The sequence below is a fragment of the Lepidothrix coronata genome, unplaced genomic scaffold (genome assembly GCF_001604755.1).
Source record: "Lepidothrix coronata isolate B3197 unplaced genomic scaffold, Lepidothrix_coronata-1.0 Scaffold262, whole genome shotgun sequence".
Taxonomy (NCBI): Eukaryota; Metazoa; Chordata; class Aves; order Passeriformes; family Pipridae; genus Lepidothrix; species Lepidothrix coronata.
The window spans coordinates 110,374-129,322 of record NW_016690442.1 but is presented as its reverse complement, the minus strand read 5'-3'; the positions used below and the strand labels follow the sequence as shown (position 1 = coordinate 129,322).

The window sequence follows — 18,949 nt, the reverse complement described above, 5'->3', positions numbered from 1 at the left end:
AAGCCACTCAAAGGCTGAAGGACAAGCTTGCAATGGCAGCAGTGTAGTTCTGGCCCTCCTCTCCCAGCACTCCCTCACACTGTACACTTATCTCGGATAGTAAGGAATTACTGGCACCAGTGAAACTTCTCTGTGGCTAGCTGGTTCCAGCTCCTGCTTGCCATCAGCAATAACACCTTGCTGACTGAGCCTGGCTCTTGGGAAGCAGCAGGAATGCTTGTCCACCAGAGGGAAGCAGAGTCTGGGAGAAACTCATCTGCACCAGCAAAGGTAGGGACACCTTAAAGGCTATGACAAAATGGGAGGACTAAGCAGGGAATGACCACTGATGCCACAAGCAGGCCAGAGAGCAGGAGCAGCTGAGCCTGGGGCTCTTCCTCTCCAGGGCAGCCTGCACTGTCCGAACTGTCCAGCTACAGGCTTGTACCCTTGTCCACCAGCCTCCTAGTCCTGTGATTCAGGGGAGGTTCAGGATGAAGGACCCTGTGGCCAAAGTCACGGCATGGCTTCCTGCAACTCAGTGCCATGGGTGTCACCCAGGAGGGTCAAAAGAAAGGAAGCTTCAAGCATGACCCTCTACAGTGAGCCCTGACAGGGCTGGTTAAATAAAGCAGTTTGCTAGGCTGCCTCATTTTAAAAGCTTGACTGTACATTCACTCCTTAGTTAGTTCAAAGGCCTCATTTATTGCAGCTCCAGGCAGAATACAGGCATTGCCCTTCCCTCGGCTCACAGGCCCTCCATATCCTAAACCAGCAAGGAGGGCTTGGAGCTAGCAGCATTTTTAAATCAGAACCTTCTCTTTCACTCATTTGCAAGAACAACCAGACCCTTTGCCCTTCCAGAACAGGGAAGGGGTTTTTCCTCTCCTTCTAACCTTCTACCTCAGCCAGGGTCAGGGAGAGGAAAGCTGACTCCACACACTGGTTTATCCCTAGCTGCCAAGAAAACGCAGGCACAAACTGCTCTCCCTTTTGTCAGCCTACCAGCTGTGAGTGCTATCGTTTTCTGTTAGAAGGGGCTGCCCTCTTCACCCGTAGCTGGGAAGGGCAAACCATTCTCTGAAGTTGATGTCAGAGCTGGGAAAACCCTACCATGATCCAGGAATGATTTTGTATTGTTCCAACAAGGACAGTTCCTTGGGGAAACACTCAGCACCACAGCCAGCTTCTGCTTTACAGTTCTTTGAGCTCCTTTGAGGCTTTGAGCCTCCTTTCTCCTTCTGCAACTCCCAACAGCCTTTTCCCCATGTGCATGATTTACAACTCTCCCCTGTTGTAGCAGTGAAAATCCAACCTGGCTCCACACCTGTCCCAGGTCTCCCTCTTGGCCATCCTGCCCTTTATCAAACAGTGGGAATTCCTCACCATATGTAACAATTCTGTTGCTAGACCAAGAAAAGGATGATTTCCAGCCCTGAAAACCTCATCTTTGCCAGGAAGAGCCAATTCTTTGGCAGGGAGTTAAAGGACAGTAGAGTTCACAGGCAGAGAAGCCTCAATTTAGTACCACCACTGGTGGGCCCAGCTCCCATTGCCTTTTTTCTCTCACCACCAGGTAACAGGCTTCTTACACTACACAAGGGATGCTGCTGATTACTGAGTCCTTGCCCAGGAGCCGCTCCCTCAAACACACCCCACCTTGCAGTCATTGCCCACTTTTATTTCATTTAAAATCCGCTGTGTTAAATATTTTAGTTACAAGTTCTGTGTAGGGGGTAAGAGTAATAGACTCTGCAGGCACTAGCAACCCCCTCACCCCTCAATACATGTGTGCGCTATCAGATTAAGGACTGACCCCTCCCCCCAAAACCAGCACCCATGGGCTGGGATATACATTACAGTGAAAGGCCTGGCCCCCCCAGCTGTGTCTGCTGGAAGCAGGCCAAGCCCCTGCACGCAGGAAGCCAGCAGTCAGATCCACCACCAGTGAGCTGTGATTCAAGGAGAGTTGCTGGGGGCTCATTCTCACCCCCATGTCAGGCCTGTAATGGTGAAAGGGTTGTCCCCGGGAACAGTGCTACCTCCACAGAGGTCACGGGCGCTGCCCACCTGGACACGAACATTCACGCCACAGTGACCAGGCTGGTGAGAGACAAACAATCTCCAAGGGAAAGCAGGGGAGCTGCCGCCACCACGTTACTGTCTGTGGAGGGAGTGTAACTAGGGCGCTGCCAGAAGCATGACACCTACCTCAAGCCCTGCTCTGGTCAAAACCTCTGCTGCAAGGAGCCTGGGGGTCCCCCAGACTGCCCTTGCAAGGGAGGTGAGTGTGAAATATTTTCAAGCAAAAAATGGACAGGACAGTAGCCTTTCCTTTCCTCTCCCTCCCAGGAACCTCAGTGCTAGGCAATAAAGCTGAACCCGTCATGGAGGGGCGGGGAAAGTACCCTAGCACGGTAGCAGCAAGCAGTTTCCAGTGGTATTGGACAAGCTAGAGGTGAGATTTTGGTGCTGTGAGGGAGAGGATGCTGTACAGATATCTCTGGAAAGGCAGTGCCATTCAGTGGTTGGCCCACTGCATGGCAGTTCTTGAGAGATACTAAACCTTCATTAAACAGAATAGGAAAGGAGGTAGGAGCTATCCCTGTAATTCCCTCTGGGACAGCTCTAATCACAGCGGAGGGAGAGAGACTGGAATGACCCTTGCCAGTTCCTGAATGCCCTGCATTGTCCCTGCTGGTGCTGTGGCCTGTCCTGGGTGGGTTGTGTGGGGGTGTGACTGCTCTACAGGTCGAGCAGCAGCACGCGGGGATCCTCCACCGCTGCCTTGATCTTGCGCAGGAAGGTCACTGCCTCTCTGCCGTCGATCAGCCGGTGATCGTACGTCAGCGCCACATACATCATAGGCCGCACCTCGATCTGAGAGGCAGGAATAAGACAAGGATTAGTGAGCTCAGCCCTACTGCCTGCATGATCCCCTCCTGTGAATTCAGGGAAGACCCTGAATCCAGGGCTCAAGCCCTCCTGGATTTGTACTGCCTGGCAGGATTACCTAGCCACTCACCCAGGCTTGGTCCACACCACACACAAGACTAGGCAGGTCCCTTTGTGGAGCACTTCCCTATCACAAAGGCTACAACCTCCTCCTCTCTGCACCTAACCAGATTATGTCCAGTTCCACCCCTCATAGATAGGACAAGGCCCCCTGCACACCTAAGGCAAGTACAAGGGACAGCAGAGCTGCCCTACACCCATTAGTCTCTGCTTCTCCTTCACAGTAAAGCCTTTTAGAAGTTGACAACAATCCCTTAGAAAATATGGACTATGGTCCTCAACTCACTGAGCCCTTCCCTCTGTTCACTAAAACCTGCAGTGTAGGTCCACCTACCTTGCCTCCCACAGCCACAGGCCTGTCAAAGATGGCATGCATGCCTAAGATGGCAGACTGGGGTGGGTTAATGATAGGTGTACCAAAGAGTGACCCAAAAACCCCTCCATTGCTGATTGTGAAAGTGCCACCGTCCATGTCTTCAATGGCCAGTTCATTCTTCCGTGCCTAGAAGAAAAAGTGAGGTCTTAGAAAGGCACAAAGATCACAGAGAGCAAAGGAAAGGGTTTGGACATTCACTCTCTCCATAAATACTGATTGCAAGAGCTTCGCTTATTGATCTATTCAGCTGAAACCCAGCACAAATTAGTTGAAAATGCATCTGTCTTTAGAGCTGAACATTTAGTGGCTTTAGGGAAGGATTCTCTCGCCTTTGCTTCTAAGTCCTGTTTTTGCAGGAAACAAGACACAGGGACTTCTATCCCAGGGCAGTTAAGCCTCGGCCTCTAAAGACAAAGGTGAAGACACACCATGCCACTAATGCATAGTTTGTGGTCTTCTGAAAGGACAACAAGTAGATAGGGCTGTCCTGGAAGGCACAGGCACAGCTACAGATGTAACTGGATCACTCCCCACAGCGCAACTCAGTATGTTAGAGGTCCGAGATGACAACAAAGAGACCAAATCAATTCATGCCTATCCAGCACTCCCAATTCCTCCCATGCCTCCCAACCCTCTTCAGGAAAACCTCCAACTTTCCTTACCTTCTCCCCCAGCTCGTAGATAGCGCGCTCTATGTCAGCAAAGTTCATGTTTTCTACATTCCTAACCACAGGGACCACCAGACCCTGTGGAGAACCAAACTGTATGAACAGCAAATTCACTGCAGCGACACACAGACAGCTATTATGGGGCAGGAGCCTGGCTGCAGACCCATAGAGTTCCTGCCTTACCCTCAGTGCACAGCAGGTGGTAGGAAGAGCTGCCTTGCACCCTGGCAGCCTGACGGGAAACCTGGCATGACACACACCAAGGGCTGACACCATAAAGTATATCTTTGTCTTCATTAGCCTGTCTCATAAAATCAACCAGGTCTGTTTGGATCCAGCTCCACATTCATAAAAGCAGGTGAGGCACTGGACAGATTTCAGCTGCCACCTCTTTTCTCTGTGAGAAGAGTGGAGTCCCTTTAAGCTGGGCCTCCCCTAGACTTTGGGAGCAGTGACAGAACTTCAGTCCTGGTCCAAACTCTGCCTCACAACAGAATCTTCTAATCAAGAAGGTAATTCACTAATTAACATCTGTATCTCCATTCCATACTCTCCCTGGAGAGGAACATTTCTGTGCAACAGCACAGCAGTGTTAGCCAAAGGACATGACATGCAAAGCTTTTACTATCTATGCTATACCCTCATGGATCCATGACAAAAAAGGGTTTCCCTAACTTAGCCCTATTCATTAACAACTGAGATCTGTATTGACCCTGTTACCACATCTCCTAGTAAGGAGGCAGAACACTCTTGGTCCACCATCTTCTCTCAAAAGCTATCTCAGCAGTCCACAATGTATTAGATGTCTCATTTACGCAATCAGTGTCATCACTTAATTTCTGCTGCAGCACAGTGCAAAGTTGAGTTGGCTCAAAGTATATGACAATCCCAGACCGAAGGCTGCAGGAAGCAGAGACAAAGCAACCAAGGTACCTACCCGAGGAGTTGCTACAGCAACACTGATGTCCACATAGTCCCTGTACACAATCTCTTTGGTCGTGTCATCAATCACTAGAAAGAGAAAAAAGTTGGGCTACACATGTAGTATCCAAGATCAAGGGTTCAACAGGCCAGAAGCAGCCACAAAATCATAACAACTTGCTCATGCCTAGCTTAAATGTAATTCCAGAGAAGAATAAGCCCTTGCTGCACCTGTGGGAGAAGCATCGGGATAGACAGAGGAAACCCAGCCCACACAGGTCAGCCCTCAGTTATTTTCCCTTGGTTATTCCGCTCCTCTAGATTTCAGCAAGCACCTCTGACACTCCCCAGGAACTGCACTGTGCCTACAGCAGCTACATGTACACCAACCAGCCCTCTGTGGGCTGCGTACGCATGGCCCCAGTCCCACTCCTGGCCACCCTTTCCTAACAGAGCCCCCCTTGGCAAGCTGTCCTCTATCTACTTGAAATCAGCTGCAGCACGCGGGACTGTCTCCCTTTTTCCTGTGTGTTTGACTTGCTTGTCCAAGCTATTAGTCCTGCCATGGACCTGGCCATCTGCCTTCCCCAACTCCGTCACATTCACTGGTGAGACATGCAACTCACCAGCAAGGGTCACCACTCACCTGCATTCACAACAGGCTGGTCCTGCAGAGCAAAAGCTGCAGCTTTCACAAAAGCTGACATGAAACCTAGCTTCAGGTTGTGCTTTTTCAGGAAGGTATCCTTGTGTACAGCTCTCATCTCCCGGATGTTGCTGCAAAATGCATGATAATGCTGGTAAGCAGGGAGTCCAAGAAAACACTGTTCCCTCGCTCTGTAATAGATTTCAGTGCCAGCCCCAGGGACTGCAAACCTGCACCAAGTGGGAAACCACCACTCTCCTGGAAAACCCTTCGAATGACATAGGTACTGAACGTGGCTCTAAAGCTCCTGCCAAAGGATCAACATGACAAGGTTAACCTGCATGGCTCACACTGCCAGGCACAGAAACATGATGGGGCATGGCACATTTCCTTCTTAGGCTTGATGTTGCCACTGATTCTCCAGGTAGGAGTGCTCATACCCATGCGGCATCACAGACAGCAACTGCAGGTGTGGCTGGGCTGACACAGAAGGGTGAAAAAACAGGAAATGCCAAAAGCGAAAAAGATGCACAAAGGAAAAGACCTCAATCACTCTGCAAGTCCAGTACCATCCAGCACAACACCACTTCTGTATCTAACTCTCTGAGTTGACTCTGGGAGTTGAGTGAATATGAAAGAAATCTTTCCTGGTGCTATGGTAGTAGGTGCCAGCCCAATCACAGCTCTCAATCAGACTAATCACGTTTTCCCACTGTGTCTATTTATCAAAATTGAGGCCATTTACAAAAAGTCACCCAAGCTGTGGCTACAAGCTCTGCCTATTCCAGGCTAACACCAGACGCTGTGGAATTGCATGGTCCATCCCTCCCCTCCTCAGACACCTTGAGTCTTTGAAGAGACAGTTTCAGCAAGGAGCATGGTTCTCCATGGTTCAGTGTTTGTTTTCCTGCGCCTAACCTTGTTTAGAGCTAGGATTACTGCCCAAAGACATTAGTGCCTCCCAAGACACAACTGCATGACTGCAGCAATGAGGAGGTGATTTGCTATGAAACTGTCTCATTATGGCCTCCTCCTTTCAGACACTGACTCCCATGGGAAGCAGGAGGCCCCAGCACAGGTCCTCACAAGTCAACCTCCCAGCAATCTATCCAAACTAGATTACGAGATGCAATGAGAGCCCTATGCTGGCGTAAAGCGACACCTCAATGAGCCTCTGAGAGGAGATAAAGCTGCAGCACTTCCCTCTAATCAAGACTATTTTGCCAGCCTTATTGTTCTGAGATCCAAATATTTACATGTTTTGTCTTAAGGAGCAGAATAGGATTACACAAGGCAATTTGATTTGGGCACAATTTCCCCTTAATGCACTGTAACACAAGCTGCCCACCCTCAAAAGCCATTAGTGCGTTCAGTCCACGCAAGCACTTGAGTCAGGAGACCCTCACCTGCTTGGAGGGGATGGGGAAGGATGCTAGTTTGTCTTCAGAAAGCTGTACCATCTGACAGCAGAGACCTCGGACCTATGCAGTGCTCACCCAAAAGGCTGATGAACCCTGGAGAACCACCTCACTGGGAATTAAATACCTCCAAAAGCAATAACCTGGTGGGGTGGCAGAAAGCAGATGCTACGTCTTGCTGTCTTCTAACAGCCATTACACAAATGATACTAGTCCCTCCTGGTCTTCTGCTTAACATTTACCAGTGCCCCACCAACAAGCACACAGAAGAGGAAGCAGACTACCCCTTTTACAAGCAGCAGATGACTCCTGAGGAATAACAGGAAGATAAGTACCCCTCATACTGCAACACTAACATGGCCCCAAAGAAGCTGTGCAGACTGTGGTACACACCCAGGAGAGAGGTCCCAAAAGACATGTTGCCAATCTCTCCAAAGAGAATCAGCAAGGTTTTGACTGCCTTCATCTGTTTCTACTCATAAAGGGAAAAAAAGGTCTGCTCCTCACCTCATATCGATCTCATTGAAAGTGGTCAGCATGGCACAAGTATTCTGAGCCTCTTTCAGCCGCTGAGCAATACGCTGGCGCATCCTATTCATTTTCACCTGAAAATTAAAAAGGTATAAGCAGAAGCTGCCTCAAGTTCATCCAAGGGGCAAAATACACAAGAAACTCAAAAGGTCCTTCCCTTGCCATCTAGCTGACTATTAATAGATGCCTAGGACCAAGGTTTTCACTCCAGGTCTCCCTGAGGAGCACGATGGGCTGAGGAGTTGATTTCACTGCTCAGGTCAACACACAGTTCACTTGAAAAGCAGTGCTGAAATGCATCACTGTATTCTGCGTTCCTTGGGACCTCCAAGCAAGCTTAGCTTTCCAGCATGTGGCTAATGTGAGAAGAGCAAGACTGCTAAAAAGCAGGTTGCTCAGCCATGTTCTCTTAAGAATGCACAAGGCAGCTGCAGCAGCCTCAGCCCTTTGCTGAGGGCTTGTGGACAGACCAAGCAGATCACATCAAGTCCTTCTGTCCTCAGTCAGCAGAACTCAAGACAAGACTTTTGCCTAGAAAAGACTTGTGTCGGATTGGTTCTGGCTCTTCCTCCACCCCACCTGTAAGTGGTTCCTCATGCAGAGAATTTCCCCATCTGTCACACTCACTGAGCTGGGTGTGTACAGGTAGATATGAACACATCCGGAAAGCTCAAGGCTTATGCCAGAACAGATTATCACCCAGCAACAGAAGCGCTGGCAAGATCCCATTCCCACAGCTTACCCTATGCTCTGATCTGACACCTTTGGTGGGCACTGCCTCCCCAAGAGGGGCTGCCGCTGGGGCTGCAGCCGGCTTCACCGCAGACACTGAGGGGGAAAAAAACATCAGTCATAAAGGGAAGTCATGTAGAAAAGATCTGAGGTAGAAAGCACGTTCGAGCTCCTTGCTTAAGCAACGCAGCGCAGCAGCAGCCTTGCACCGGGCTTGGACAGTTCCATGAGCATAGCTGAGCTCTCCATACTGGAGCATGCAGGGGAATAATGCAGGAGGCCTTTGCCATAAATGCCAGACTGTTTGCAGTCTTTAATCTTACATGCTCTCCACAAAGAAGAGAGGCTTGAGAACAGGAATGATCAGCTGCTGCCTCACCTGGTTTGCTGTCAATGGGCTGAGTTGACACAGGCGGCACTGGTGGCATTGTTGTGGGAATTGGTGCTGCAGGAGGGGGAGGGGGAGGAGCAGCCGCAGCTACAGGTTCAGGGGCTGAAGGAGGAGGAGGAGGGGCTGCTGCTGGTTTAGCCTTGGCAGGAGCAGCTGAAAGACAAGGAAGAACCATGGTAAATGCAACAGCTTCCAGTGCCAGGGATCTGAGAGTCCAACCAACCTGACAAAAGTTAACCCTCCAGCAGTTAACCCTCCAGCAGAACCAATCTGATAAAAGTTAACCCTCCAGCAGAGTGCCTTTATGTTCTCAGCACTACTGAACTGACAAGAGTCACCACAAGAGAAACTCATGGTGAAAGAGTTTCACGCATCAACACCCTTGATCTCCTCACTGTCCAGGAGATTGGATGCTACAAAGAGGGCAGAGAAGGGAGTTTTATTAGGGGAATTCTCAGCTAGTTTTAGCTTAGAGCTCAGTCTCCTCCTGAGGGAACAGAAGTTCCCCCCTAAGAAGAATAAAATTATGCTTTTCTAATAGACAACAGAATAGGAGAATTTTCTTCCAGCTACAGAGGCAGACGGAGGAAATATTTAACCTCTCTCAGGATCCCTCTAAATGCTTTCCTTTCATCTTCAGAAAAAGATTGGTGGAACAGGAAGGTCTGTGCAAGTTATACATGCCTGACTTACCTCCAGTTTTCCTGAGTTTGAACAGAGGTGTCCCTCCTTCCACTTTGCCACCATCGGGTACCAGAAGGGCTTCAATCACACCAGCTGCTGGGGCTGGAACTTGCACTGATGTCTGAAAAAAGAAAAATCAGTGAAATTCCCCCAAACATTGGATGGACAACAAGTGCCCAAGAGAAGATGCCAATATCTGCAGATTGTAACTTGGCACAGAGAGCAGCTATGTCTCACACCATTTGCACCAGTTTTCACACTCTCCACCAAGATTTTGTGCCAATGAAGTTTCAGGAGATGCTGGCAGTGCAACATATAGCCTGATCTCCAGGGTACAGTCAAGAACTGACCTGCTGCCAGAATCTTCCTGACAGCAACACTGAAAGCAGAACTTGGCAGAGAATTTAGCAAGAACTTCAAAGCTTAACAGTCCTTTAAGGGGTGGGTAAATTTAAAGCCTAAATTTAAAACAATTTGAAGACAACCTATGGCTTGCAGATTTCTTCTTTGTTTAAACACAAACAGGTTTCAAAGCTTAGAGCACTCTTGGAATTGGAAGGAGAAGTGGAAATGCACCTCCAACAAACATCAGCAGCACTGATAATTAATCAAATGTATGAGTAAGGAAGAATTATTAAAGAATTCTCACTCAAGGAACAGCCAGCTCTCATAGTTGATGAGAAAAGCTTTTCTCCATAAAGGGAGCAGGAGACACAGTCAGGGCCTGCAGGCTGTAGGAGCTCTTAGCAGGAGAGGAACCATACAGGGTATCTGCTACAGAACTAGAAAAAGTTTTGGTCCAGAGAACTCCTACCTTGTCTGTTTCAATCTCACACACCACTTCATCTTCCGCCACTGTGTCTCCAACAGCTGAATGATAGATATGAAGACCACTGTGAGGAGGGAGGTGTGCTCTGGCCTCCCCTCTTTACCCACAGCAGTCTCCCACACTAACCCAGAATTTTTTCACCTCAGCTCTCCACAACTTCTAAAGAAAAGACTATCTCAAACAATCAATCCACTGCACAGATAAGAGTCTGATTCCAGCTTAGACTCCCTTCACCCAACATCACCCATGACTAGGAGTGACAAGGCAGTAACTGCAATCCTTATCCCTTAGGAGACCTGCAATTAACTGCCCCATTTGTCACAGACCGAAAGGCACACAGCAGGCTGTCAACCAATGAACTACAGTGCATCCCTGAGCTGTCCAATGCAGCAGCAATGGTGCTGAGAATTTCAGGGAAGAGGCAAGTGCTTACCTTTCTCCCACCTGACATCTCCTTCTGTGACTGACTCTGCAAAGGCTGGTGTGTTCACTGTAACCACGTCATCCCCTGTGAGAGAGACAGATAGATCTGAATGTATTCAGAGCTCAAAACTTATGGCATTGCTTCGTTCTTGTCATCACAATTCTGCTAAAGGGGGTAGGTCATCAGACATCAATTGCTGGCCTTCTCTTTGCTTCAACACTGATTAACATTTAAACAGCAGAGAAATCTCCATTTGACTGAAAGTCACACTGTGACAGGAATGCCAGACAAAATCCTTAGGGCCCCAGGGATATAAACCCTCAGCTGTCCATGCAGGCAGAACAGCAGTGAGCCATGACCAAGGATGGAAGGTAGCTTCAACTGTTGTCAAGACAGCAAGAGGTACCAAAAGAAGCATACTGCTAACTCCTGACTTTTTACTTACTACGTACTGCAGTGGTTCTGAAGTACCGGACAGTGAAGACACTGGAGCTATTTACTCTGCAGGAAGAGAGAAAGGTATGAACACAGAAGTATGTTCCTAAGCAGGATGCTAGCACCAAGCTCAAGTAAAGAATTTACATTTGCTTAACTGATGTGAAAGGCTGCTTGTCTGTTCCGATGTATTTTTTCTAAGGGACTCCTACTTACTGCTCAAGCTGCAACAATCCAGTAAGAAAGGAAACATCACATCCTACCATCACTAGTGCTCTCAGAAACTCAATAAGAACTGACACGCATGGAATTTTAATTTAGGCAGACAACTCAACGGAACCCCTGTGGTTTAAACACTGATTAAAGGCTGACCAGACAGCCCACCCTATGTACAAGACTAGTGCAGTTACCATTTTTTTACTTCCAGATTAGGACTGTCATCTCTACAGAAGCTGTTAGATTGCTCCAAAAAAAAAAAAAAAGGAAAAGCACCATAAATTGCCTATGGCAACACATCCGAGAGACAGATATTTCTCTCCACCATGTTTCTTCACAGGAAGCTGGAAATTCCAAGCATTCCAAAGCATGATTTTTACATCTACTGACATCACATTTGGAAAGCTGAAACAAACATGCTTTAGCATTTCCTCTAGCACAGGCTACTTCATACAAACAGACCAGTACTTCAGGCTTTTATGCATGTGCTCTTATGATTATTTACCCAAATACATTTTTACAAGACCACCTTAGCAATGCAAACCCTGTCATAGGAACAAGAGCTCTGTAAATGACCCCATTTCTCCTGACAGAAAACCGATCAGAAGACCATCATAGAGCAAACAACACCTCTAGTCACCAGTTTCCTGATTCCTGTCCCTTCCCTGCCCTTGGTATCTGGTTTCAAAGTTTCTTTTCAGTTCCTGACCTGCAAAACCTAGATTTTGTTAGGGCTATCTCCACGCTCCTAAGATGTGCAAAAGGATTTCATGACAGCCAACCACATTCTGTTTCTCAGCCCCCAAATCTTTTCAGGGCTGGAGCAGCCCCAGTCTCTCCACATTACAGCTTTCCTGGGGATACTTACAGAAGCTTCCTGCTGTTTGTGTAAGCCAATCCCTGGCTCCCAGCCACACCTGTGAATGAGAAAGGAGTTACCCCACAGGAAAGTTATCCAGCCCTTAAATGTCCCTGTCAGGTAAAAGAATGCAGAGGACACCGGTGTCCACCCTGAAAGAAGCTTGGGACTAATAGCCATGCAGAGACACCTCGGTGCCATCAAACCTGCCCGGAGCTTGCCAGGAACAGTGGTCTTGTCTTCATCTAGATTTACAGGGATGGGAAAAACAGTTATATCTTGATCTCAAAGCTAATAAGGATAACTTTGAAAAGGGCAAACTAAGCAGCAGCCGCCTCACTCAGAAGGAAACCAGGAAACAGTCATGAGGAACATCTCCAGGACTGCTGAGTACAAAGGGCAGGACTGAAGCAGCCCCCTAAGAGGCACCTCCCAGGAAGCCTCACAGTTGCATGGACAGGTAAGGAGGAAGAAAGAATGAAAAGAGGGTGTAGGGCAGAGTAGCCAGCTACCATCATTCCTCTTCTCTGTCCACCCCCTTTCCAGAGAATTTATTTTCCAAAACTCAAAATAGTACTTGCATAGCTTCTCAGTTTCACATACCCCACTGTCCCCTTCCCACACTGCTCACGTGCCCTGACACTGCAATTTTTATTATGAACTGAACTCCTGTCCTTTGTCTCTTATAGGGCACTGGGCAATTTTCCAGACTGATCTTAAAGAGAGTCAGAGTAGTAACTGGAGAGTATAATTACCTCAATTACACAATGCCAGAAGGAAGAACCATTTTCCCATTTGTTTTTTTTTTTTTTAAAAAGCAATATAATTTTTACACCATCTCCTACTAAAGAGCTGAACTGGAACTCTAGAAACCAAAAAAGATTTAACTGGTTTCTCAAAGTGGGATCAGAAGTGAGTGATGTAATGCTATATAAACACAGTACAGCTAGAAGAAACAGAGCTCTAAGGAAAAACAGTTTAGGCACCAAAGTAGAGTTCGCAGGTGAACCAGATTTGATACGTCACAATATTCACCTATCATTTCCAAGGGAGTTTATTAGAGACCTAGGGCTCTGCAACAGCACATGCTTCAAGCACTGCAGTGCTTGAAATACTCTGTGCTGTGCTGTTGGAATCTTCACCAGAGCCAAAGGGATCGGGCAGCACGTACATTATGCAAGGGAGGCACTCAGAAACTTAGCTCATTTCACTGTTTCTTCATTACATGACTGATTGAAATAAACCCCAATAAAACCTATTACCAACCTCCATCATCAGCTCTGTTCTTTCTAGGTAGTTTGTAAATAAAAGCATTAGACTCACCAGAGAGAGAGCATCTTGCCAGAGTACAGTTCCCCTGCAAGAGAGAAAAGGATCTATCAGTGTTACAAGAAGACAGACCCATCTTAGGAGGACTTTGGTTTTTCCATGAGATCTGAATCAGACACAGGACCCACCATTCCCATGCTCCAGTCTGCAGGCATGCTACTTTCCCATAGTGTGCTAGAGAAGGAGATGGTGAGAGCACCTATACCCTTCTCTTTGGTTTGACTCCTTCGAGGGTGCTTTCTGGTGACAGTGATGTTAAATTTGATACTTTTGGTTTTTAGCTGTGGCTTCAGCTGTTTTGACCTTCTCATGCACACTTTCCTCTTCAAGAAGGAACAGATTTCTAATAAAATTTGCTATGAATGAAAAGGTCAAGGGTAGCTACTGGATATGACGAAAAAACATCCCATGATGTTTACTCCTACAGTCACAAATGCAGCATCTAGGGTTTTTCAAAATTTGTTCTAAAGTTATGGAGCCTTTGAACTCCAGAAGGCCAGAATTGCTCTCAATGGTAAAATTTCTACCACTATCAGTAAGACAGGAATTCCACCTTCTTTTGATGTTTCACTGCATACCCACGTAATCATTGACTGCACTCCTAGCTCACCATAACAGTCCTCAAAAGACATTTCAAAGATATTCCAGTTACTTTCCCTATTGTTATTATACATTTCTCTAGCATCAAACCTCAATGTCTGGAAAACCTAAGAACTCATTAAAAGCAACAGGAAAATATCACAGTGACTAAAATGCAGTTGACTGGTTTAGAACAAGTCAGATACTCAAGAGCTCAAAGCACCCTTATCCTCCAGCTAAGGAAAGAGGTAAAAGTCAGATTTCCTTCACACCTTCAGTATCTGAAGTCTGCATATAAGCCCTGATTTCAGCTTCAGCAGAGCAAGCAGGATATACTGATATAACTGATATTACATATCAGTAATAACTGATATAACTGGATATAACTGATCTTACATATCAGAATAATTTTGGGAGCTGTGTGGTAAGACAACATAGAGACTTAAGCTTGGCACACCATCTACAGGACTGAGTGCTGTAGCATAAAAAAATATATTCAGTGTATAGTTCATATCAAAACTACTAACAGGCCTGGAATTGACCCATTGGCAGTTTAATTATCCAATCTTATCAATGGATTTGGTTTCTTGGATATTCACACAGAGTCAACTCAGTGATAGATGGGCATTTCAAAAGGGTTATGATTAGCTGTGCCAAGGATGCAGGCAGCCAGGCTGACTTGTTCCTAAGGTCCAGCACAGCACCATGCAGCTACTCTGCTTTCTGGTCCATTGCAGAGATCCACGATCCTGGAACAACAGTCCTGCAAAATCAGCTCACTGGAGCCCCTGCCCCAAGTCTACCTGGGGAGGGAAAGCAGGAAGCACTGTGCAGACTTTGCAGAGTCATCTTGAATGCTACAATGCTTAATCTTGGTGCAGCACTGGCCCCTGCTAACTCAGATCTGGTTTGTGTAGAGCCAGGCCTAAGCCAAGATCAGTAAGACAAACTTCAACTGAACTCCACTGGGCCAGCTATCTAAAGCGCCACAATCCTCAGCATATATGGTAGTTCCTGTGTTGATCAAATTCTTCCCACTTTCCAGAGTGTCCCAAATAGAATACCATGTGACCTAAGTTCCCCTCTGCCCACTAATGTTTTCTGGGTGCTTTATTAAAAAAGTGGTTAAGGGCATTCCTAGCATGCTAAAAAAATAAATTGTTAAGAAAGGAACAGCCTCAGAATAAAGCAAAACCAGACAATTTTATTTGCTCAGGACCAGTTTACTGTCAAGTTAAAACAAAAAAAAAAGTTCAGAAGGACTGTCCTTAAAACAAATCGCTGTGAGAAAAGACATCTGCAGCTCTCTTCCCAAGGCGCCAAGTCTGTGTTTCACAACTGCCGCAAAATGAAGGAAAAAAATCGGTTCCACTCTATCCTTCTATTTTCTAGGTTAAGAAATGAGGGAAGGAGCTTAATGTGAGGAGGAAACCACTAATGAAAAATCCTGAGATTTCTCTGGCTTGCATTCTGCAGAACTGCCGTGTGCCTGCCTTTTAACTATGGTACCTCAGAGATGACATGCAGCTCCAGGAGATGCCTGATAGAGCTGTTCCCCTTCCCTTTTTCCATGAAGGAATCACTGTGATTGCATCTGTTCTGGTATCACCTGGCTAAATCTGCCTGCTATTGGAGCTTTTCAGTGAAAGTGGAAACATTTTGGTTTTGCTACCTGGCATTAGCACTTTGGGTCATTTTAAAAAGACAGCCTTCGCTTGAAGAAAGAAATCTTAGTCTAATTAGCTAGTGACTCATGTATCAAGTGATTAATTTTTCCCCCTTGTTTCACAAGACTTCTCAGAATTGTTTTTACAACTGCTATTATGCCAAAGTGACCTTGGTACACATCGTCCCAGGCCACACCTCTCAAGGAGCCATCACCTTCCAGTAGGTCACTACACACTGAAATAAATTATGGAATACATCAGCTAAAGCAACAGCCTGTATACCAACAGTGAGATCAGGGACCAGTTCAGGTAAGAACTTTGATGAACAGGACAGTGCAGCTCATTTCAACAGAGGCAAAACAGAAGCCCAGTGCTGGGCAGCTCCAACAACAGGCAGAGCATCAATCACTTCACCAGCCATGGCTTTTTCAGAGCAAAGCAAATGCAGGTTCGACAAGGATGAGCACAAACCACTGCTGCACACAAAAACCCCACTGCAAAGCCTTCATGCATATCAACACTATTATATATAGCATGGGGGGCAGATGTCAAGGTGGGATGGAGATAACAATGCTAAGTGGTGAAGGATACTGTTACTAAGACAACAGGCTGAGAACTCCTCCAGCAGAGAGGAGGATCAAACAGGGAAGAAAAAGTTCTTTACAAACACCTTTCCAGATAAACAGGACTTGATTATCAAAGCACCAAACGCAGCTCCTGATCAAACCATTCTTTTTCAGCTCTTTTCTGGACTTTTTCAGGTCATCCTTCAACGGCTGCCTGCCCCTGCCCTGACTCTTACATGCTACAGGCTATTGATGCACATTCATGATTTCTACTTGATATATGAATTCAGGACCTTTTTCTCTTTTACCAACCGTCAACCCTTCCTCACCCTCACTGACTCTACTCTTCTCCCATTCAACCCTCCGTTCCTGAATTTTCTACATGTCTACTGTTCTCACTTTTGCCATCAGAAGTTTGCCAAGTTCTGGCATTTTTTTCTGTTTCTCCAAAGAGCTTGTATTATCCCTGTCTCAAAACTTACTTCCCATATCACTGCTCAAATGGAAACCAAACTACTACCACTCTGCACTATAATCAATTTGTACCTACATATATGTATAACAAACTATACTATACAGTTAGCTATAAGTTGTTTATAGTGCAGTTTTACATGTTTATAAACACAACCTATTTGTCAAGCCCAAAGACAAGCATTTACGGCAGAGCAACCCTATGGGGAAGCATAACATAGTTAATCCACTGTCAACACTTGCTCGCCTACATTTATACAATGGCTAAAATCAAGTCCCATGCTCTAAGGCTCCAGCTGGTCACCTGGAAGAGAAGTGGTATTTTTCCTCCTGTAGGTGTGCACATACATGTGCGCACAAAAGGCTGTGCATGTTTGCTATTTAAACGGAAGATGTGTCCAGGAGTCATCGAACAGCAGGACCCAGCTGGCCAAGGGCAGCCCCAGGGTTAAGCTGCCATCGGGCTCTGCCACCCGCGGTGTCGCCAGCGCAGGTCACCGCCGTTTGCCACGGTTCAGTGGCTGCTCTGAAGGCCGAGCACAGAAATCATAAACCAAACCAGACACCGGTTCGTTGCCGTTCCTGCCCCGGGCGGACCCCGCCGGGGGTCTGTGCCAGCGCAGGCCAGGGGCTGCCAACAGCGGGGGCCCCAGACGCTGCAGCCGCCGGCGGGCGAGGGCGGCGGCGATCGGAGGCCCTGCCCGGTGCCGCCGCCCTTCCCGCCAGGCCGGGCCTGGCCGGGCCGGGCGGGGCGGTGTCGGGGCAGAGGCACCCGCTGAGAAGGGACAGCGTGGCGCCCACCGCGGCCGTTGCAGGGGCACCCCTGCCGCCCCTCCCCGTGCCCCGCCGGGCCGTGCCCCGGAGCGGCGGCGCCGGGCAGCAGGGGACGCGTCCCGGTGTCCTTGGCGCCGCCGACCTCGCCCGCCCAGCCGCCGCCCTCCCTCGCTGCTCCGCTCCCCGAGGCGCTGCCCGCGGGCCGTACCTGTCGCAGGGCGCGCAGCGAGCGGCCCAGCGCGCGGCCGAGGCAGCGGGACCGCCAGAGCGGCACCATCGCGGCGGCGGCGGCGGCAGCGGCGGGAGTGGCCGCAGGGCGGACACCGGAACCAGGCCCCGCGCGGCACGGAAGCGCGCGGGGCCGCACCAACCGCCGCAGGACGGGGGGAGCGCGGTCGGAGATGCGGAACCATCGCGGGGGGGGGGGCAGAGGGAGAAGAGGGCTGAGGGGAGGGACAGGGACAGGGACAGGGTGGGGACGGGGGTGTAATTGTAATATTCCTACGTATCACCAGATATGTAATAATAATATACATATATAATGGGTATGTATTGCATATATACCTATAAACACATACATTTGTGTATATACATATTATTATGTCATAATATATGTACTTGTAATAATAAATATGATAAATACGTAATGATAAATAATCCTCTGTATTACCAAAGAGTGCCGTTTCATGACACACTTCATTGAACCAGCTTCGGATTGCTGGAGGGCAGCTGTACCAGTGGTTTTCCTGCTCATCATGGCAAACCATGGGGCTCACGTGGAATGACATTGCCGCAAGCGTCAGCCACTGGGATGTTGCATGGTTAGAAATGGGCAATGAAGTCATCTCCCTGTGGCAAACTGGCAAATGAGTCGACTAGTAAGCCCTGTTCCTCAGATGTGGTCTGTATGCTGAAAATATTTGAGAATCCCCCAGCTAGTTTCTGTTTTCTGCCTGCTTCCAGGCGGGGAACCACTGGTGGGAGAAAACCCAATGAACCTATTTGCAGAACCTGAGAATTAGCCTGGGATAGTTATAAACGGCTGTCTTGCAGCCAGGCATCTCTCAAGGAGCCAAGTCTGGGTTATGCACATGTCCTTAATTTATCCATTGCTTAATAATATATGAATGGTGAACTGCAACCTTCAAAATATGGGATCATTTCCAAAGGAAAGAAGTTGAATAAAAAGCAACAGGGGATAGTCCCTGAGGTTTTGAGGATGTGCTGACTGCTTTAATAAAAGGCAACTGAACCAGAAAGGCTTTCTGCCAGGGATTTCTCTGTGATCTGTTTTTTGACCACCTGATGTCAACTGCTTTTAACCACAGCCTCCTCTCTATCCAGTGAATACCCTAAACATTGCCATGCTCAGTAAGCATGATGAAGTCCCGGGAGTGGCGCATGTGGCTTGGCTTTTGTCCGCCCACCTGCAGCTCTGG

The 18,949-nt window shown here is 47.8% G+C and overlaps 1 protein-coding gene across 3 annotated transcripts; it reads right to left on the bottom strand.

The window, feature by feature from the left end:
- Positions 1-664: 664 nt before the first annotated feature.
- On the bottom strand, positions 665-17,824 carry DLST (dihydrolipoamide S-succinyltransferase). Of its 3 annotated transcripts, none has more exons than XM_017835673.1 (15): positions 17,719-17,824; positions 13,448-13,481; positions 12,134-12,182; positions 11,060-11,115; positions 10,624-10,698; positions 10,176-10,231; positions 9,371-9,482; positions 8,666-8,830; positions 8,297-8,382; positions 7,531-7,628; positions 5,606-5,736; positions 4,976-5,049; positions 4,033-4,116; positions 3,329-3,496; positions 665-2,859 (listed from the first exon to the last, which is right to left on the bottom strand). In XM_017835673.1, the coding sequence occupies exons 1-15, from the start codon at positions 17,785-17,787 to the stop codon at positions 2,725-2,727; spliced, it is 1,392 nt and encodes a 463-aa protein (XP_017691162.1). In that variant the 5' UTR covers positions 17,788-17,824; the 3' UTR covers positions 665-2,724. The 3 variants fall into 3 exon arrangements, with proteins under 3 accessions (XP_017691162.1, XP_017691161.1, XP_017691164.1); XM_017835672.1 differs by lacking the exon at positions 17,719-17,824 and adding an exon at positions 17,041-17,242; XM_017835675.1 differs by lacking the exon at positions 17,719-17,824 and adding an exon at positions 17,085-17,198.
- Positions 17,825-18,949: the final 1,125 nt, after the last annotated feature.

Bases quoted from the DNA above. Each gene is read 5' to 3' on its own strand.
- DLST (XM_017835672.1), bottom strand. From the start codon at position 17,145: ATGACTCCTGGACACATCTTCCGTTTAAATAGCAAACATGCACAGCCT. The intron at 4,117-4,975 runs GTAGGTACCTTG...GGTTCTCCACAG, and splicing joins TTGCTGTAGCAACTCCTCGG to GGTCTGGTGGTCCCTGTGGT. The intron at 3,497-4,032 runs GTAAGGAAAGTT...TTTTTCTTCTAG, and splicing joins TCTACGAGCTGGGGGAGAAG to GCACGGAAGAATGAACTGGC.